We start from the raw sequence: 23,159 nt of genomic DNA, 5'->3' as shown, positions 1-23,159 counted from the left end.
TGAAGAATTGTAACGACTGCTTTAATAATTTTTTTTAAATCGACTTAGTCCTATTACTTTCCGTACAAACCCTGCAGTAAAACCGTTTCCACTAAAAGTAAAATAGACAAACTGTTCAAAAAACCAGCGAATGGTGCTCCAAAAATGAGAAAGCCGAATTAAAATCAAAATTCGCTGAAAGTACTGAAGCCCGATTTAAAGTCGGGATGCTTATATTGGTTAAGAAGCTTATTTTCAGGACGGTAATAAAAATTTGTATTTACATAAGTGAAAAAGTCAGTTCGGATCAAATTTGAGGAAATGGCCTTGCTGCTATAACAAAGCTGCTGCGATCGGATAACACCTTCTATCCTAATTCACAGAAGCCAGCAAAGTACTCCCATTCAACATTTCAAGCATTTTATTTATTATGAAGATAGTCTAAAAATATTAAAAAAGAAGAAAAATGTCCCCTGTTTAAATAGTTCAAGGATTTGCATTCTCACCGCCACTCATCCCCACCAGCTAAGTCAACCGTAAAGTATATGGTAATAAGCTCTTGTAATCATATATAAGAACACACTCCACTATAAACACGCTGCACTGCAGTGAACATCATCAACTTAATCTGTCGTCTTCCAACATATTTTTCTAGCGACAAAAATTCCACGCGCAAACATACCGACTCATCCTGCAGCGATCGCATTACGACATTTCTCAACAGCGACAGAGACAAACAGCCCAGAAGTCATGCGATGTGCAACAAGCGCGCAAAACAACTAAGCCACAGCAAAGCCAGTGAAATAAGAAGAAGAAGAAGCAACTGTGCGCCTGTTGCTTCCACGAAGCGAGGGAACTTCATTAAATAGAAAAATTTTCACTCATTGCTCATATCCCCACTTCTAGAGTGAGGTAACCGGCTGTGTGTGTGTTGTCGCATTCTTGCGAAATAAATAATAAACTACATCAACAAATTGACTGCACTCTCTTCAATACTGCAATATTACTTTATTATTATGATAAGTGTATGTATTTATGTATGTATGTATGTTTTCCAGCGTCAAGTGAAAATAGTATGTATGTGCATGTGTGCGTTGCAACTCACCTCCTGCCAATGAATTGTCGCTTCTGTGTACCGCAGACTGGTGTAGATGTGCATGCACGACAACACGATGCCGCCGATGAGGGCCTCACGCAGACGCAGCGGCAACATTGTGTATGTCATGTAGATGAAGACAACACAACAGGAACTGCCATTGTACGACTTGCTGTAAAACAGAGGGGAAAATGTTAGCAAATGCATACAGACAGACACAAATATAAAGAAATAAGTGAGATAAATAGAGACTCCTGGGGTATTGCGCAAGAAATAATAATTTAATGAAGTATACTTGTATATGTAGTGGTGTGTGTGGTTTTTATACATTACAGAGTGAGCGTATGCAAGCCATACATGCTCCGATACATGTAATACTATGTATATGTATGTATATGTACTAGTATATGATCAACAAGCAGCGCGTGTTGCGTATACGCCACGGGTGTCAGTGCTTTTGTTATGCGCTTTGGAAAAACAATGCGCTTTAGAGCGAATTTTTAGCAACAAAAAATTGTAAACCAAATTGTTTTTATGCGAGAGATTTCATTTGTTCGTGTTTTTGCTTTCGAACAAGAAATCACAGCTATTAATTAGACAAAGCATAAATGTATTATGAAATGCTTAAAATGTAAGTGCAAATAAAATGCGATAATTATTGTCAACAACGTGACTGTGTATGAATTTCATATTACAAGCAAAAATTAAAACATTAAGTTCGGCTGCAATGTGACTTTAATGCCCTTCATATATTGGCATTTATTATAGCATAAAAGTGTATAAAAAGATCCGTATCTTAATTTTTTCGGAGGTTGCACTTTTGCCTTGATCATTAACCGTGGGATGAATAAAAGAAATAAAGCACTAATTATTTAGTAATTATTTATTTATTTGTACTTAGATATTATCATTGCCCTTAAAGTCTATTTTGTCAAAAAAGTAATTAAAATTATTAAAAATGTAATGGGTAATAATAGTAATATGAATGTAAATGTACTAAGCGCGGTCGATTCGACTACGCGCGCTCGCTTAAAGGTTAAACCGTGTCAAATTTAAGGAAGTTAGCTCGTCAAATAAGAAAGTTTTCCATATAAGGAGTTGACTTTTTATCGATCAGTTTATATGTTTTGGTAAAATTTTTTGCAAATAAAAAAGCCTTCCATGCAAGTATTTGATTCCCATCATTCAGTTTGTGCGGCAACTATATGCTTTAGTTGTTTTACATCAATGACACCGACAAATGAACAGGGTTTTTTGGGGTCAAAAGGACCAGTACAAAATTTCAGACCAATATCTCAATAACAATAACTAATAGACTAGTTCGTGTATATACAGACGTATATACAGCAGGACATGGCTAAATCGACGCAGCTCATCACGCTGATCATTCATATATGTATATAGGGTCTCCGAAGTTTCCTTTTTGGATTTACAAACTTCGTTCAAACTTAATATGCCACGTTCAGGGTATAATCTCAATAAAGCCGATACAAGTGGTTAACAATTAATATTCTCTTTGCAAATGAAAAAGCTGACTAGATATGACATAATTCAAATATTTTAAATTGCTTATGTAACAAATTAATTATTTTCAAATTTATATACATCTTATTTTTATATTTTTCGTAGAGACTATCAGCAACACAATACTGTTGTTTTTTAACCAAAAAAATAAGTAATTCGACATTCTTATGAGATATTTAATAAAGATTCAGTAGTTGTAATGTAATTATTATTTTTTCCTACAATTTAAATGATTTAATTTAAGTAAAATTTAAAATCGAAACTCAATCTGATAAGCTTTAGCATTCAAATACGCAATTCGGCGCGCTCAACTTGAAATGCATCTAACTTCATAACAGATTTGCATATTACACCAATTATACTCGTATTCTAATGAGGCATTACATAAATCTATGAAATATAATAGCTGAAATGCAGAGCGTTGCTGCCTATTAACTTGCACTTTACGCTATAGCTTGAAGTTCTGTAGACGCGCTGCAAACAATACCAGCACTGTAGCATATTAAATGCAACCAAACGCAATCAGCAGCTTATTATACTCATAAACTCCGCCCACACTCCAACTATCATGAGTACAAAAGTGCTCATAAGCTGAACATGAACAAGAAAATCAAATGTGTGTGCTATTTATAGCAACAAAACAAGTCCACACTTATAAATGTACACTTCACACATATATACAAATACAAATACACATATGCACCCACGATCGGTACATATAATGGAAGCCACGTTTGCGATAAAGCAATCGCTGTTCAATAGTCAATATACTCACCTTGGCAACGTCGCATAGCCGACGGCGATTTCGATGGCAACAAATGTGCCCACAATTACATAAGACACCAGCACCAGGAAGATCTCATTCATTGCCGGCTTCGAGAGTATGCACAATAGTGCTGCAGCAGATGGCAAATAGAAATTAAATTAAAATAAATAAGTAAATAATATTGCACAATAAAATTTTCCATATGATTTAATTGAGTTCGCTTGAATTGTGTTATGGGTTTCGCATGTTGCATGCAAAATGGAAATTAAACTTTAGACGGAAATTTATTAGTACTATATTGACCACTTCAAATGTGAAAATGGACGTAATGACTTCCGAGTTATTAATTTATGTGGAACTGCATACTATGACTTAACTATTATATATCTAGGGCTATGTTACTTACTTTGAATAAATCTCAAAAAAAAATATATAAGAAAATTGTCAGTAATTTTGCGTGCTTTTAAAAACCTTTGAATACTTCTGAGCTTCTTCGAGTCCCTTCGTGTTCTGAAGATTTTTTTGTTCCTACATCTACTTAGAAATATCGTTACATATAATAGTATATTGTTCTATTATGTGATCAAGTTTGACCCGGACTGAGCGCGTAAACGGTACGGATATGTGAAATTATAGTATACTTTTCTTAGTCCAGGTCAACTTTGATCAGATGATAATTATTATTCTGTGTATGGATCGTAAATATCGTATCCATTTTTTATTATGTTTACTAATTCCATATACTACATAGGAGCTTCGTTCATAACTTTATAGCTCACGGCTACAATACTATAAGCCCTGCATCTTTATTAACATTTTCTCCTACAAAAAAAACTCACTCACTTACAACAAATTCTGAAGAGCCCCACATAACAGTAAAACACGCTTTGTGCTAAAAGCAAGAGCTGACATTTTAGAAATTTGCTTTCAACTGATTTGTGACCCTCACAGCCTTCATTTCCCAAACCCTGACACAACGAGGTAACCACTTTTCGCTTCATACTGGTGACACGCTTATTGGTCCCTCTACCTAGTACAAGTGTGTACTCACATGCATAGACCAGCACACAAATTGTCATCACCACAAGGAAGACCAGTACACGTTCATCAATCGCTGACAGCGTTTCGAGCAGCAGACGCAAGTCGGGGTATGCGACATTTCCGGGCGCAGCTGTGATTTCTTCCACATCACCGGGCATTGCCGACGGCTCGACTTGCTGTCGTTGCTCTAATGAAGCTTTCGCAGCTAGCAGATTTGCTATACGTTTGCCACCGCCAGCATTCGCTAGCATAGACTCATCAGCTCTTGCTGTTGCTGCCGCAATTGTGTTGGTTGCATTGTCCAGCGTGTGCTCATTTATGGCGTCGTAGTGCCCGGTCGTCATTGTCGTTGTCACATTTCCATTGCTGCGCACGCTATACTCCACTTCATCAACAGTACGTGCCATATGTTGTTTGTAATTGTTGTTGTTATGGTTGTTTGTATAAATCTTTTCATTATTTTTTCCCGCGTCAAGTGAGTTCTCGCCGTCATTCGTTGTGACTTCCGCTGTCGCTTCACTTATACTAGGTCCTGCTGCCAATTGTTGCTCGTATTTCATGGGCGCAGCTAATCGGCTCGCGTGCTCGTGTCGCTTTATCAGTCTCGTATAACTAGTATATTCGGGCAATGATGGCTCCTGTTGCCGCGCAAAGCCCCGCACATGCCATGGCATTCCCAGAGCATTGCTGTGATTTCGCTTGCGTCGCATAATTCGCACTCGCCTCGTCGTCGGTTGTCGATGTTCCATCTCCACACTTGCCGCTGCGTTATGCTCTGCTAGCAGTTTATTGTTGTAATGTAATGATTTCAATCTGTATTGATCGAGGTTGGAAAGAAAGAACACCAAGCACGTAAATCAGATTTATATATCAGTATATAAGTATGTGTGCATATATAAGGGCATATAAATGAATTACTGCATCATTTGTCATAGAGTAATAAATAAAATTAACTGCAAACATTTATATTGCATAACATGGCATATTTGTTGCAAGAAGAAGGCTGAGTAAATGAAAAAGTTAAAGTGGATCAGCATCATATGTTACAGAACAATTAATAATAACAGGGCTTTTACACCACTGCAAATGTGAGTCCACGGCTTCGGGTATCAAATAGACCAGCGTTCTCAACTGTCCAAATGGGATATGTTTTTGGACCGACCTTTTAACCTATACTTAAGGTGCTTAAATTAAGCTAATGGATTTTTGAAAAGCTTGTAAGTTTCACAAATTATTAAAAAAGACTTTTCTAAGAAACATTAACAGCTCATGAGCCAATGAATTTGTATTCTGTTGAAAATCAAAGCCAAATAAATACCAATCGAAATAAATAGATGAGCAAAATATAAGTTTTTATTATTACTTTCTACCAATGACAGTATTACGTGAGCCCAGGCAACAACTATACAAGTGCAAGAGACATATCCGTTGTTAGTGGTAACTAATAGGAAACGGCTCAAACGGCTATTATTTGTATCAATACACCAGTGAGACAACAAAGTAGTCTAAAGAATGTTTGTCTACAGCTACATATAGATCCCTCTCTACCAACTGAAAATAAACTAGTTCAAAAAAAGCATTTTTAGAAGTTCAATTTTTAATATAACTGGCGCGCTGCTGTAAATTCGGCTATAACCGCTTTAGCGGTGTCTACGCAAATAAAGATGAAGAAGAAGTACAGAAAAAAATTTGCTCAAATTATTAAGGAATTATAATCAAACCATAGAAAAACATAGAAAAATGGAATTCACAAAGAATTTAAGCAAATAGCCATTGAGTATACTGTTATAAAAAATATGTTGGTTTTCTTTCATGTACTAAAACAACAACAAACAATATTTCAAAACGTGCAGAGCGTCCAGAAGGCATTAATAAATAATTCAGCACTTTTGAAATGAAGCCAGATACACAGAAAGCCAAAGCCAAAGGCCTGAAAAAGTCTGACACTGAAGGCGCTCCCTTGCTATTGCGAGAGCGGCAGGAGTTGGTGAAGAATGTGTGCAAATATAGAAAGCCTGTGATATGTCAGAAAGTTAATTCTCACAAGAAATTATGACCCGTTTAGTTTGCCAACTGACATGCACAACAACAACAAATATAACAAGTAGGGAAGAGCTAAGTTCGGGTGCAACCGAATATTTCATATTCTAGCAACTTGCAAGAATTGATACCAGGGAAGTACACGCTCTCTTTGTTCACTCGTAAGGAAAGAATCTAATGGAATTTAAAATTGAGTTATATGGCATGTAGGCGCTGCTGTAGTCCGATTTCGACCACTTTTACATTCTAGCATAAAACCGCCAGAAGAATGCCATGTGTATTTTTGTAGAAATCGTTCGAGCAGGCCTCGCGATATGTGTTTGCATTCAAAAGGGGGCGATGCCACGCCCATCGTCCAATTTTATTTAGTTCTTGATATATCACGCTTTTATATACAGTACCGCTATATGGGGAGGGAGCGTAGTTTTTATCTGATTTCATCCATTTTCACAACGTCGGTAGGTGTTCTTATAATAATTGCACTAGGTAGATTTGGTTGCTGTAGCTTATGTGGTTTAAGAGATATATACATACATCAGACTTATTAGATGACGGGGCCACGCCCACTTTTTCAAAATTTTTGCCCACAGGTGGCCTTGCTACTGCGATCCCCTGTGCCAAATTAGAGTTTTAGATCTTAATTTAGTGCTTAGTTATGGCACTTTGTAGGTTTTCAGTTCATGGTGTTTACGGGCGTGGCAGTGGTCGAGTACGCCCATCTAGGAACTCTTAATTTTTTTGCCAAGGTTTGAGAATTTGGTTTGCATACCAAGTTTCATCAAGTTATCTATATTTTTACTCAAGTTACGGACGGACGGACAGGCAGACAGTCACCCGGATATCAACTCGTCTCGTCATCCTGATGATTAATCTATAAATAACCCTATGTCTATGTCGAATACATAGTGTTAGGTGATATGTACAACCGTTAGGTGAACAAAACTATTATACTTTGTAGCAACATGTTGCGAGAGCATAAAAATATCCCTGCTTATTTTTCTGACCGGCTTATCATATCAAAGCAGCATTCCTTTTTGTAATTTTTTGCTGGGTAACTGTATTTATAACATAATGTTAAAGCAAATATGTGCTTTTTGGTCGCCCAGCCTACGCTTGCATTTGATATGTACAATTGTCTGGGCTATGCACATAAGCGTCGCCTTTCATCTGAATTTTGGCATTTTTAGTGATAACAGAGCGGCTTTGAGATAATTTTCTGTCTGTGAGAGTTGGCTTGCTTTGAAACGGTTACATTGCGCTCTTATCGATTCGCTAGTCTCGGGTTGAGATATTAAAGATTAAGGTCATTATTTCGCATCTTATTATATCAAAAATTTGACTCAATGATGACTGAAAATGAGTGAACTAATCTCTTTGGGTTGTACAAAATAATCTCGCTTTAATATGCAGTTTAACATACCTTGCCGCAATTTTAAATCCAGTTAAAGGTTTAAATTTATTTAGCTATTTGATTTAACCAATTCCATTGAAAATATATTTCACTTTCATTTGGTTATAGTGTTTATATGTCAATAGCGATTTGTAACCCCAGCGAAAGGCCATATTTTATGCACATTCTCCTTTTTTTACTTTTATTCACAGTTACTCAAGTCAAAGTAAATTGAATTATTGTCTGCTCCGTTCTTCTTTTCCACAACATTTCCTATTTGCTGCGCCACCATTGGATTTATTCATATTTTTCACTTTAATTCTTTTTAACGGCCCTAAATGTCAACCTTTTCTGGAATTTGCTTTTGCCGCCTAATATTTATTGACGTCTCTGCGGCATTTCGAATCTTATCGCGGAAATTTATGCGCGGGCTCCCACGCTTCATGCCAACGGTTGTTGGTGGTATAACAAAGAGAATGTAAAAATAGATTTTTCATATCGCGTAACTCATAAATTTGTTTTAAAAGTCAAATTCTCCGCGTAGAAAACCCAATCGTTGTTGCTTCTCTGTTCAGTAAAAGCTCAAGCTCATGAAATTCTATATAATTGCGGTATGTTGGTATTTTGAGAGAAATGTCGCAATAACTTGTGATTTCCAGCAGCGTTAATACATATAGACACTATAAATTCTTACATACATACATATATCATATAATGTATTATACTATTTTATTATATTATCTTGTCAGAATCGCTTTAGAGCTTGGGGTCGGTCTAATGGCGTCAGCGCAATCGGTTGTTACGGTAGGAGGAAAACTCAAAAATGTAGAGGCAACGAAGTAAGCAATCCAGTGAAAATAGTAAGTCAATTGAACTTATCTCAAATTCTTGGAAAGAAACTATAAGGCACTAATTTGACTTCATCACATGTACTCCTGAAGCCTCCGAATCATTACTACGTGTAACTGCGGACTTTCTCTGGACACTTGAAAAGCTACTGAATAATAAGCTACATTAAAAAATTACAGCGTAATCTCACTGCATTGCACAAACCAAATAAATCACTTGCTTAAGTTCGTTTTAACAAATTCATATTAGAAAGCTATAAGCAACAACAGCAGTTTCCATTATGCGCAATCTATAAATGAGTACTCACCTGGAACGCTTGAAGCGATGCAACTTCGGCCAATGGCTGTGTTGATAGTATTTACGTTTAAGGCGCTTAAAAGCCGCTGGCGCTTGCAGCCACCACCACGAGCTGGTACGTCGATCGACTGCATATGCAACGCGTTCGCTGAGTGGCAGAGGTGCGACGAAAATTTGCGGATCACGCCAGTCTTGTGCCGCATACGGCAGGTAAGTTGATGATTTCGTGGTTATAGGCGGTGCAATGGTGGTGGCTGGGCGTAACGGCGGTAATGTAACCGATGATAATGTTGGTGGTAATGTTGGAGTTTGCTTGAATGCCGCACTTGCCACAAATTGTTGTGCGCTAATTTTCACTGTCGTGCCTAAGCCATCAGCAATATCACCAACGATTACATGCCCGAACAACGGCTGCGCTGGGGACCCGCGCAGCGTAGCGTCAGTTGGGACCGAATGTCGGCTTAAGAGTTGCGCCTGGTGATTGCCCATTTCCGTTAATGTTAAAATTGAGGTTGCCGCTGTCGCGCTGCCATTACTCACGCCGATGGCAACGCCACTGCCACCGGCGCCACCAGCAACAGTGTGGCTGCCACCATCGCCACTCATGCCGTTAGCCGCATTGTTGCGCGTGTCGTTCGTTCTGGCGAAAGTTGTTCCTGTCGTGCTGCGACGCAGCTGCAGCGTGGTGAAGACGATTTGCGCGCTCGACAAAGCCACAATCAACGCCAGCAGCAACGCCAGAATGTGCGTCGTGTTGCTCTGATTCATGCGCAGAAAGTAGCGCTGATAAAGCATTTCCACCTGCAATGAAAGCAAAGTGCGCGCTGCGGTGAGCTCAATGGATACATGCACACATACACATACATACATACTTGCATAATACGTAAAGTGGAAAAGTTTGAAGCAGCAAAAAGTGTGTTGCGGAATTAGTAACACGGAAAACATTTCTGGCGGCAGCCGCCTCCCCCGCCTCTTAAGCCACCGACTGCCAATTGCGTTAAACTTTCGCAATGAAGTTAGACGCTTGGGAAAGTATTTGCTCTACGGGCTACTTGCAAAACTACATAAACTACATAATAGAATAGACAGCTTTGCAGATAAACTAGCTGGGAAATTATGTGAAGCGAAGGATAAGTAATTGAATAGAGCAAGGGCTGTTGCAGAATGGTTCAGAGAAGTAGAGCGAAGAAACTTAACATATTCAAGATTGGCTTAGGTATTCAAGCATGATTTAAATGGCTGAAACGAAATTAAAACTAGTTTATGTATATTCCTATATGTATAGGAAATGTGGCCACCGAGATTACTATTTTAACGTGCACGGAGTTGAGGAAGCAAGAAGTACATCCATTCTTAATATTATTTTGATTCATGAAGATATACGATTGCAACGACAACTATTGGCAAAATACGTAAAGACTTTTTCGACTACCCAATATATTATATTTCATTTTTCTTTTTCTATGTTTTTTTTTTTTTGCACTCACAATTTGTCGGCTTTGGTCTATCAATAGACCTATTTTTGGCAAAATTTTCGATATGTAAGAGTTTTCAACTTTTCAACTCTCAAACTATATGAAAATAGAAAAGATCATTGAAACCCATAAAGAGTAGGATAAATAAATGCAATTTTATTTAGCTGCCTCTTGAGATGTTTTAGAGATATACCTTATAGGTATTTGAGAACTTTATGCAATACTGTACTTATCTGAAAGCAAAAAGAAGATTCCAAACTTTCAAATAATCTGAAGACTAACAGATTTTTATCCATCATCAACCTCGCGACGGCAATCATGTATGAAATATGTGTACAAACTAATAATATCTACACCCATTCAAGTACGCTCCAAACAAAATTAGATTCATAAATGATTTGACTACTAAAATCCACTAATTTCGGCATATGTACACTTCGAAAACAAGCAATTATGAACAGCTTTGCTTTACACTCAGCCCACAATCTCTACCCTCAAATAATCAAGTAGCAGAAGTAGCTTCGGCTTCTATAATATAATCGAGCGCTCGTTAACGCCCACTTCAGTTGACCCTAGTTTACTGCTATGAATTCGTGCTAATTTCACTAACACCATTAATATATAGGCTTATATGCGTTAAATAGTGCCCGAAAGTCCCACTGGAAAATACACACACATTTGCGGTCGCAAAGGTAAACATGTTGCGGTGCAGGCCTATTATCCTTTCACGGAGCACGTGCTGTGAACACATTAACGAAATGTAATTACATTGGCGAAAGCATAAGCTCACAGCGGAAATTGGTTTTGTAGAATGTTACCGCCGTTAATATATGTACATTTGTACTTGTATAAGCAGCAAATATGTTTGCATTTGAGCTGGCGTATGTGTGGCCATAGTTGTCGGCAAAGTTATTCATATGCGAGTATACCTGCTATATGGAACTTTTTGCATTATAATTTCTGTTGAGTGGCACATTTTATATTACTTATAGAAATATTAAACAAAATTTCAAATAACTTTTTATATATTTTTTCTAGTAAAAATCCTTTTTCAAACTTCAAAATGCATTTAAGTGACCCTAAAACTTAAATTTTCCATTTTGTTGGAACCCCATCAGACAACAACAATTCATTAACGCTCAATTGCCAACTGCCAATTTGCATTCACATTACCGGCAGCACTTCAACCGTTTCCCCCGCTGGTCACGCGCCGCTTCCATGTCGCTTCGTGCGATTTGAATTTACATATTTTTCATGCTAAGTAGTCTCGGTAGTGCATGGTAAACAGTTGATTGGTTGGACGAGCAAACGCGTCCCCCACATGCAAACACACGTGCACGGCACACATTCGCTTATGTGTGTAAATACGTACCTGTAGATTTTTAAATTGATGTGTTGTACAAAGGCGTAGGATAACACGATTCAAACGAAACCAAAATGAAATCGTCGGACTGAGGCCGCCCACGCCGCCGCCGGTGCCATTTGCATTGCTGCCCACCTCCGTGTTGCGTCCATCCATCGATTCGAAATCTGTTGAGGGAGAAAGAAATGGCAACTATACAGACAAGCAAACTAACTAGAAAACATTAGTGGATATAGATATATGTGCGTATGGTATGAGTTAACTAAATCTATATTCAGGACACTAGTACGTCTGTTCGATATGTGTTTGGGTTGCTGTGTATATTTGCAAATTCAAATGTAAATTCAAGTTGGCGATGCACTTCAAACTTTCTACTTTCGCTTATGTTTGCATATCCGGGAAACGCGTGTACTTTTAACCACAAAAGCAATTTGGAACAAGTCTTATACGGTTATTCGCTTTAGTGACTTCCTTTGAAAATCCTAAACAAGATGGAGTTCTACTGAAATTTACCATAGAAAAGCTTAGCAAGTTTTTTAATATTTGCAACAAACTGAAAACGCTTTCGTAATAACGGAGAAATCACAAGTGCATTACGTGCAACTTTGAAATATAACCACGCTTAGGTAAAATATAATCGTATGCATCAAACTGGAACTCATTCTTCTCAAAATGACTTTAATCGGACTACTTGTTATTGAATCGTTATTGTCAAAAATATTTAAATAACCTAAGAAAAGCGTTGCCTACATTTAGGCTAATGATGTTTATCTTTCAGTGCAAGCAGTAAACTTATAATCTTTTTTTAATTATTTGTAATTTCTGAAAAACTTAAAAGCATTATAATTACAAATTATTTAATTCGAAAGCACCAAGTAGTATTATGCAACCAATTTAGGGGGTTGTATCTTTCAAGTCAGATAAATCACGTGTTTTTTGTAGAGGCCTTTTATTTAATAAATTTAATTTACTTCAAAAACATACGATTTATTTCCAAAAATTTTGGATTATCATTATCCCAGAGCCGATCGCCAGGATGGTCTCGGAAAAAACTTTCTGGCGTTGAGAAAACTATTTTGCCTAAATTACCTCACACTGAAAGATCAAAAAAGTGTATTAGACATACATACCTATAGATGAATGAAAGTTTTAATTTTTGGTAGCTTTCCAAAGCAATAAATCGTTCTTTTGTTGAAAAAACTACACTTCAGAGTAGCTTAAAACATATAATATTATGAAAAATGTATGTCTTTCATAATTTTATCTAAAAAGATTGTTGGGAAATATCAAGTCAATGGGTACAGTACCATATCACCTCCACAATAATCAACGAGTTCAAGAATCAAAGCAACAACATTATATTTACAAGCTAAGCAAACGTTATATTATATTGAGAAGACTAGAAACCTTACAGCAGATTCAGAACCTGTAAGGGTTTCCTTTGAGTCGTAGCAAGCAATTTACAATTTTTTCAATTTATTATAATTTTTTTTTTTTTTTTTGAAGAAAAACATAGCCTTTAAATTATTCTATTATGGCGTTAGATTTATATAAATCACATTGATTTATTGAATAGTTTTTCCAGCACTTAATATCACAGCTATACCACTTGATTTTAATTGCTATCTTTCAACAATTTGCCATCAATCCAATGGAAACCATAACAGTCACCTTTTTAATTTCCCCGAGTTATAAGGCTCTGATTAAACTCAACACTTTCGTCGAATACAACAACATTGCAAGAATATAAGGAAACTAACACTAATCAAAATGGAAAAATGATACTCCCACAGTAATCCGAGTAAATGCAAAGAGAAAGAGCACTTGGAAATATGATTACGTATACGCCCTGCAGCACGGATTACTTCAAACTGCAAGTGCACGCTCGCAAGCAATCTCGGGCAAATGCCGAAAAGGCAAACGTGCAAATTTTTGGCAAGCAGTGCAGGGCAGTTTCGTGTGTGCATTTGTTTATCATTCAATACACGAATTTTCCATTGGAGCGTTTCACCATAGCCTAATATTGCACTTACTGCTCTATGTAAAATTTCAGCAGTTAAGCTGGACTAAAGCATAAATCTAAAATGATTTTCAAGTATGCTATGTGCTTATATCCTGAAAACTTATAACAATGACATGTGAAACATTCAGCAGCATCCTTGAAAAGGATAATAAGCTCTTCTAAAGTCTCTTGTCACTATTACTTACGTCTACTGTGCGGAATTTTAATTTTCTCAAAACTACCAAACTAATCACTACAATTTACACTTTACAGCAATGCAAAGTGTGTGTGGCTGTCAGCACTTCCTTTGCAATGGAATTAAGTTTATGAAAATTCAATCATAAAATGCTACCGTAATTTGTTATTAAAACATCAACAAAGCAAAAATCCTGTAAACGGTAGGAAAACAGAGGGGAAACGCATGCAAATGCTGAAATAAGCCCTTATTTAGACGTGTGTTTGCATGTGCAAGGTTTCCTGACAGCATTTTCAGAAATATTGTCGGTATATTCATATGAGTTAAGGCAGCTGCTGCCGCAGCTACAATAGTTGCCTTGGGAAATATGCTAAACAATGGCATATTGTTATGAGGATACAAGTATTCTATCTTCTACTAAAGTTGTGAATTAGTTAAGGCTGCACATCCTTTAGCTACGCATGCGTGCATAGCAAACAAATTGGAAGAAAACTAGGGAATTGATTTTAGTCTGTGAAAATGTATATGGATTTGTCCTAGTTCTAGATTGTCATTTTACATTTGCAATGAGACATTTGTTAAAGTATTTTGAAATTAGACGTTCCTAGGTTACCAAAATATAAAGGCAAATCAAATTTTTAGAAAATTTCGCATGAAAAAAGTGTTTTACTTTAAAGTATTTCTAATTTTAATCACCAAAATTCAAATCATAAAAATAAACGATATTTCCTATGAGTCAAAAATGATGAAAAGGCGGATTCTCAAATATCAATATTTGTTAAAATCAATTAAAAATCAAAAAATATGTATAAAACACCGAAAACATTTATTTCATAGCAGAAGAGCAATAAAAATTCCAACTTCAATAAAAAAGTCCGCTTATATCCTCAATGTAGAGATAAAAAATACTTCATGCAATATATTGCACAATCAACTGTTTGAACGTGTTCGCTTACTTTGCTGCAGTAAATGCGTTTCATCGCGCTGATACACCATGGGGCTGGGGCACGTTGAACTGGAGTTGGTGGAATCGATCGATTCATCTATGTTGCAGCGCGTTATGCCGGCCTGAAATAACAAAAAACCAGTTTATGATAAGATAAATGTTGAATAAATATTTGCATTCGCTCATAGTTTTTTTTATTGAATAACAAAATTGCAAAAAGTAGTAGTTATTCCAAAACTATACCACACCAGATAAATATTGGCAATATACTGCTCAATAAATTTCATAAATAAATTCTCAACTATATATTTGCAAAAGCATAGTTTTGCGCTTGAACACACCGATTAAGAAAGCTTTGCTTTGCCAAGTTATATTCACAAAAGAGAGCAGAGTATAACAGAACGATATAATGGAGATTGCATCTCAGTCTTTATTATTTACTGCAACGGAAAGATAAGAAGAAACTTCTGCGATTTTTTTTCTATTTCAGCATAAAACTTTTTTGGCATAAACTGATATACTTGTAAGCTATATTGCCACACAGATTCACATAGACGGGCGAAGCTTATTAAACAATATTTGGCTCCTAAGAAGCCATTTTCATCACTGTCCTCTATACTGTATTTACTGTGGACCCTAGTGCAATAATTTCTATAATAATATTTAAAAAGTCAATCTGTTATAACCAGATGCCATAAATGCTTCATGGCTTCACAAGTAACTATAAAAGAAACAAAAACAAATATTTTTTCAACTATATACTGTATAGGAGTTGAGCGATCCCGGGAAATACAAAAAAATTATGTTTGGATTTATGAAACCTCAATTCATTAAGTAAGATTTAATATTGATAAGTCCATAAAATTTTATTTTAAGTAAGGTCAGAAACCTAAAATCTTTATGAGAATATATTATAATACCACAGGTTAATACTTTTTTCAATAAAAATTATTCAATGGGGATCCCAAAATAAGGCGTCATAACCTTACCCGCTGACTGTTGCGGTTTTCAACGCTTTGGAGTGGATTCATAGTGTAGTCCTCTGTACTTCGGAGAGATTGATGTTTCATCCATTGTCACACATAAGTGAGCTTGCGCGCCAGCCACTTTGCAAAAAGGTTTTTATACCCAAATATTCGCGAATGCTATGATGTACACGTTCACTTGATATCCTTAAAGTGCCTGCTATCTCGAACAACTTCCTTTTACGGTCATCCAAAATTATTTGGTGAATTTTTTTAATACTTTCAGCGGTAATAACTTCTTTTGCACGTCTACTGCGTTCACCGTCTTCGGTGCTCATTTCACCACGTCTAAACTCAGCTAACTCTTTGATGGTTGATTTTAATGGACCAGTGTCTCGAAAATCGTCAAGTCAAGTTTTTGTTTCAACTGTATTCTTTCCCTTCCCAAAGCAATATTTTATCAACACTCGATATTTCTTTATATCCATTTTTTACAATAACAAAAGTTGCTTCACTCAACTTTGTATAATTCACAAACTAATGACTCGACAGCTGTCAAATTTATACACGCGCCTCTTCAAGCCCAGAGCTAACTAAAAATCATATGAATTTAATTCTAGCAGCGCCACCTATCAATTGACCTGAAATATGTACTAAAAACCAAAATTGTCCTTTATTTTTCATCAGAAGCAGTGGGTTATTCGTGGGAGGGTTACTCAATTTTCACGAACCACGCCAACTTTCGCAGAATAAGAGTTAATGAATGAGTTCACTAATTCACTGTGAATACTGTCAAAGATCCGTCGTTTATAATTAATATAAATTCACTTTAATAAAGTTCCTATACACTAAGAAAGTTACGCGGAAACCGATTTGAGAATGTGAAATTTGGGATAATTTCAGTCTAGGAATTAAGTGCCTTCAAGCGGACTGTAAGTGCCTGACATGAATAACTTGAATTACTAACTAAACAACGATTGTTTGAATTTAAAAAATCACTTATTGTCACTCGCATTCCTCAATCTGCTTTTAAGACATTTTCTTTAAGCGCGAATCTTTCAGACCCATTTTCAATCTTCACTCACCATGCCAAGCATGCTATTTATTCAAATTACCCAACAACGACACAAGAGCAAGATAACCCTTATAAGTTGTTTTGTTTAGTAGCCAGTTTGGTTGCTCTTTTGTTTTTGTTGTTGCCCGTTTTAACTGTCGCATAAGTTTAGCAAATTGCTGTCATTAAATTTTAATAAAAGTCAATTTAAATTTGTATAATATGCTCATCGTTCGTTACACCTACTGTCATCTGCGTGCCAGCGCACAAGCGCATAAACATAAATATTTAGTGTGTTCACCCGCTCATGTCTGTGTGTGTGTGCGGTGTTTCGCACACGCACTTAAGCAATCTCAGCACACTTCAATTGCTCTGCTCCCGCTGCGCCGGGTAGTTATGACCTTGGGAATTGTCTGTCAAAACTTGTTAAACTTGCGCACAGCTTGCTTGAACTACCAACACACACACACACACACAAACAATTGAGGCGCACACACACACGCATAATCGTAGATGCGACCGTGGAAGCAATATGTTATGCGAAAATAAACAAAACTTGGCAGTTGTTCAACAAGTTGAGACACTTTGCCGACAAACTCTTTCTATTTTGGGTCAAGCTTTGATTTAGTGGCAAGAAACTGAGAGGTTTACGTGCTACACTATATTTCGTGCCAGCAGAGTGAAAGAAGTCAGCTGATTCAATTAATGAACTAAGACACAAGCTTCTCGCAGACAAAGAGATTAGTTCTCAATGTAGCCGAAAGTTTTGAATTTTGAAAGAATTTCTCTTCGAACAAATAAACTTTCAGTGATTAGACGAACGAGCTCCGAAAGTTTATATCCGGTATTATATATTTTTAAAGTGTTAACTAGACACAAAATTTATGAGTATAAATCAATTGAAAGAATACTAATTGCTGAATCCTGGAAATCCACTATGTAATACAACAATTCTACTTTGATGGGTTTCGATAATTGGTTCTTACTCTCCATATATTACTAGAAGAAATCAAGTACATATATGAAGCAGAAGTGGGGCATTAATTTGGTGCACTGATAGAATAATGAATAGATCAGAAGACAAAATTGTTTTGGTTGAAATATTGAGAGCTTAATTGAAAGAAAAAGTTGAATTTTCTTAATAGAAAAGGGATTGTTTGAACTTGATTTCGATTCAAATCAACCATTTTGAACCAAATGGAAAGATAAAGGAATAGCAGAAAACAAAGCAAGGTACCCTTGTTGAAACCGTTCTGGCAAGTAATAAGGGCTCGAATATCCGTTTCGGTGTACTCTTGGTCACCTGGACCTCCCATTCGTGTAGGAAACATATCTGATAACTAATAGGAGCTCTGTCCAATCTCAACTGATGAACACGCGATAAGTCTCGAAAATTTCACGATCTGAATGGAAAGGTGGAATCACTTCCCTGTTCCCGAAAATTAAAATATAATATTAATAATGTTTTCCCAAAATCCGACAGAAAAGAACAAACACACCAATCTGATATAAAACTAGCATTTAGTAGTTACTAGCATTTAGTAGTTCTGATTATGGACGGTATTTACTTACCGCTATTAGACTGCTACTCACTACCGCCTTGCCGCCCTTGGTGCTGCTGGTGTTAAAATGTTCGATTACCTCCCAGTTTGACTTTTTCGGCGTCGCGGCCGAGTTCTGTTGCACCAATTGTTGGTGTGATGATTGTTGTGATGGCGTTTGAAGTTCCATTGTGGCCTTTGAAGCGCTAGCATGCTTCAACGAGGAAGAGCGATTAAAGAATTTGTGCTTGATCTTCGGTTCCTCGAGAGAATAAATACAAGAATAAAGCAAAATTAATTTCTTCAAAAGCTTTCTCTTAAAATTTCCACAAATGGAGAAAGCTTAACTGACAATTCAACATTATTTGCAGACAAGGCCACACAGCGCTGCCACTGTTTGTCTGTCATGAGTCAAGAAGTAAGATAAAAGCGAACGCGAACGTCGTTCGTCGCTGTCAAGTGGAAGAGAAATCGACAAGCTCGCCAAACATTGTAAAACATATTATGTGCAGGCTTGTTAATGGTGTCTGCACTTTGGAGTGCACTTACTATTACAAGCGGTATATGTGTGTGTGGGTAAGTACTTACCTCTTTGCTGATGTTGCTGCTGCCGGCACTGCCACCGCGCCGCATGCCGCGCAACGACAAACGCTTGGACCAATCATTTTTCTGGCTCTCCGATGACAGCGAACGAAAGATCTGTGCCGAGGCTGCGGCAGTGGCGGTTGTGGATGTCGTCATGCTGCTGTCAAAATGGGTTGGTCGTATTCACGAAGCGGCGCAGCGTCCTAAGAGTAAACGAAAGCAGAATGCTATTTTTAGCAATTGAAAGTGAATGCTTAATAAAAGATAAAAGTAGCGATTGCTTTGGTGCGTGGTATGAAGTGCAACGTAACAGTAATTCTTTCAAGATATTTATGTGAAATAACATCTTTGATCCCAACAAAGCAAGCTTCATAGATTGTGAGCTATTTCAACCCGTATGGTTTTGGTTACTTATACGCTGTGTAGAACATAAAATTCCGATAATATAGTACAGTGGTATTCACGTTGGTGGAAAAGTGATGTAGGATGTATGGAAATTGGTTAGGAAATATTTTTCAACGATTTTGAAGGAATTAGAAATTGTAAGTTCATTATTTTCAACAAATTCTTGGAATATAGCAGATATCGGAAGAGAAAGTCTTCCAATCATATTCGTTAAAACAAAGCAGCTTCGTCATCAGGTAGATTTTAGAAATTTCAGATGCCTTTATGAGTAATTTATGCATGGTGGCATTTCATGATATTCGCCCCTACTTATTCTTTCAGATCCTACCTATTACCTTTTCAATAAAAAATGTCGCTTAAAACCAAGACAATGCCTCGGACAATGCAAGACATTTAAATGTTTTGCGCCAATCACCTTACCAAATTACAAAATACAACCGATTTCCGTGTCACCTTAATAAATAACATTAATTATCATTTAATTTATTTCCATTAACGACATTAATTAAAGTAGTTTTGGGCCAAACACAGGTAGTATGCGGGCAAAACACAAATATTCGATTACAGCAGACATCACGATTAACCGTAAATATCAATAAAAGCAAACATAAATTTTCGAAACAGCGATAACGGTATAAATTACTACACACGAGCATAAATAAGTAAGGCAACTAAAAGTCAATGCCTACGAATTGAGCGCGAATGTTATTGCTTTTGAGTCGGAATGCTACACATGAACACTAAAGCAAGTATAGGTATTGTTGTTGTGTTTATACGGCACTCAAGTGCTTCTAATCTTGTTGTTCCTACACCTGTTTGTGCCGCCTAAGAAGGCTTTACGTGTGTGGTTGTTGTTGCGCTGGGCCAATTTAATCAATGAGCGCCAAGCACGCGATTGCCAAAATAATGAGTACACAAAGCGAGTATTTGCAATCATTTTGGCAATAATGTTAGACAGCGTTTTATGCATACAAGGGAAAAAGAATTGGCAATGTTTTGTACTCAAACAAAAGTTAAACATTTTATGGAGTGTTTGAAAATTTTAGAAGTGAATTCCCACAGCACTCTTAGCGTGTGTGGTCGCTGTAAATAAATTTTCGACGGAAATTATGGATTGTCTGAATTACAAAAAAAATAATGAAATAAAAAAGAGTGTATAGGAATTCAGGTAATTTTCAATGGAATAATAAAAATTTAATTAAGCTTCATCAGCATAATTATTTGAAATAAATTTTTTTCCAGTTAGAAAATCGGTGAAAATATTCCGGGATTAGTTAATTTGAAAACATAAAAAATATTATTTAGCTACTCATGAAGTGCAAAATCCCATTTATGACATGCTGTGCCTGAATGCTATACGAAAACGTCTGCATAAACACTTGTGATTTTCCACCATTGTTCACACTAAAAATATAAATAAATACATTTATGTTATTATGCACATGTGCCTTCTTTTTAAGCCGTCGTGGCTTAAAATGGCTATCATATAAACTAATTGACGTTTAACATTTACGACAGGTATTCTCCCAACTATTCAATTATAAATCACACCGACTGTGCACTTAACATACACACGTTGAAACTATAAGTACATATCCCAGCAGGAAATCGATGGGGTGTGGAATGCGTTGGAAAATATTTTTATATATATTTATAAGTGAGTTGTTTATAGAGTGTGGAGAAATATAATGAAAAGGCGAGAATAAAATTTTATTTTTATGGCAGATTTATTTGATGAGTGTGTGCTGATAGTAATATGCAGCATACAGGAAGAGAATTTTACGATAGTTTAACGTTTACATAGATTTGATATGAAGTGCTTCATAATATGAATAAAGCGGCGGCTTCAATTTATTATCATAGCTTCATAAACTTCTAAAACAAAACCAATCGTTGATACATACTTGTCTGCCATAATGACATTGCTGTCCAATAATTCTGGTGGTACGATGAATTTGATTCGATAGACATAAAAACACATTTTGGAGGCATAATTAACTTAACGATAACCACATATAGATATCGCATATTTCATTTGGGTCCATATATCAGTATATCCCTGGAATGTGTTATCAAGAAGTAAAACAAAATTTTGTTCGGGCGCCAAATTAAAAAATAAACAAATTGAATATTAGTCAAGTGAAATCTTAGGTATTTTTATTCCAAATTTTTGCATTGTCAGTTGATGTTGGGAATACAGATATCACATTTTTATTAAACCAACATTTCCTCTCAATTTGTTGCCTACTTTCAGGCTTATCTAAAAATCTTGTACGTCAATCGTGTGCCAGAACATAGAAAAATACTTAATGAAAAATCTCTCAAAACGTCCAGGCTTTAAGGGGCATACATTTTTTTATTTAACGAATGTTTTTGAGAATATTATCCGCAAATTTTAAATTAATTCGGTAAATAGCTAAGCAGATATGGGGGTATTTGCAGAATTTTTATAAAACTATCGACTTCCAAAGATTTAAATACGTTTTTCTCGAAACGCTGATTTTAGAATCGGCGAGCACAATTTTCCGAAAGGAAATTTTCACACGATCTTTGTTGCTTAATTAGTCAGTTAATAATAAAAAGAATAAAATTGCTGATAACAATGTTGATTTTTAAAGCCACTCTGAAATGTAAATCTTTTTACTAATTAAGAATTTTTTTGAGACCCCAACATTTTTTCAAAAATCAAACATTACCAAAATTCATCAAGTTTAGTATTAATATGTTCTTTTTTTTTGGTTTTTAGAATTTAAATTAATTTTAGCGGAAAAATATTCCTCACCGCCAGACCTTTTTTTCAGAGGTTTTGCTGGAGATCGGCTAGGGTATCAAGGAAATCAAATTTCTCTATTTTTTTAATGAACCGACGATTAATAAAGCATATTAAATTCTGTAAATTTTCGAACTTGCAAGTGTAAATAATCCCTCAAGAAACCTATTTTTTAGAACTGTGGGTAAAATTGGATCTCTGAATAAAAAAAAAGTTATATTAAATATGTACATACATGCGTTGTGAGATAATTTAATGTACAAGTAGAAAACGTTTGACAAATTTGCATAGAAATAAAAAAGAAGTTTGGGTGGCGCACTTAAATATCACCTATTTTCTTATTTAAATAGAAATCTGGTGAGATTTTTAACGATAAGTGGGCTAATAAAACGCCCACGAGTAAATCCAATCTAGTACGAATTACAAAAAACTGCAATAATTTCAAAGATTATGTTTACACGAAGCATATCTGTGTAATGTAAATTATATCATGGCAATATAGTGATTTAACTCGCTGTTCTAAAATCGTTGTGGCCATTAAACAGCGGCATATACCCCAGGACTAGCACAAAATTTACTACAAAATATGCCAGTTCGATTGCCAGCAACAGTTTCTTACGAACAGCGATATATGAACATAATCGAGGTATATGCACGGCTGTTTGATTGACGTTTTAATGGCGCACAAAATTGTTGGCTGTTTATTGGTTTAATATTCAGATAATATTTATGTAGCTGCTATATGTAGTCGAACAATGCGCCTTTAGTATATTCATTCTCCTCAGCGTGCATTGTTTATTATAGTTTACAGCTAAGTTGCCTTACTTCTCCCACAGAAAACTGTAAATTATTTATTATTACTCTCACAGAGCGAA

At 36.1% G+C, this 23,159-nt stretch overlaps 1 protein-coding gene across 1 annotated transcript in view; it reads right to left on the bottom strand.

Annotated features, from left to right (window-relative positions):
* LOC126763039 (uncharacterized) overlaps window positions 1-19,306 on the bottom strand; it is a 79,089-nt gene extending 59,783 nt beyond the window's left edge. Inside the window, exons 1-8 of the mRNA XM_050480207.1 lie at window positions 19,113-19,306; window positions 18,556-18,786; window positions 14,975-15,086; window positions 11,830-11,987; window positions 8,993-9,783; window positions 4,417-5,219; window positions 3,375-3,495; window positions 1,085-1,247 (exon numbers count right to left, since the gene is read on the bottom strand). Of these exons, the coding sequence (XP_050336164.1) occupies window positions 1,085-1,247; window positions 3,375-3,495; window positions 4,417-5,219; window positions 8,993-9,783; window positions 11,830-11,987; window positions 14,975-15,086; window positions 18,556-18,786; window positions 19,113-19,265 (2,532 nt within the window). The 5' untranslated portion in view covers window positions 19,266-19,306. The remainder of the gene's footprint in view (window positions 1-1,084; window positions 1,248-3,374; window positions 3,496-4,416; window positions 5,220-8,992; window positions 9,784-11,829; window positions 11,988-14,974; window positions 15,087-18,555; window positions 18,787-19,112) is intronic.
* Window positions 19,307-23,159: the final 3,853 nt, after the last annotated feature.

Source organism: Bactrocera neohumeralis, chromosome 6 (assembly GCF_024586455.1).
Source record: "Bactrocera neohumeralis isolate Rockhampton chromosome 6, APGP_CSIRO_Bneo_wtdbg2-racon-allhic-juicebox.fasta_v2, whole genome shotgun sequence".
NCBI classification, from domain to species: domain Eukaryota; kingdom Metazoa; phylum Arthropoda; class Insecta; order Diptera; family Tephritidae; genus Bactrocera; species Bactrocera neohumeralis.
The sequence above is the reverse complement of the archived record's forward strand: the minus strand, read 5'-3'. Positions and strand labels throughout refer to the sequence as shown.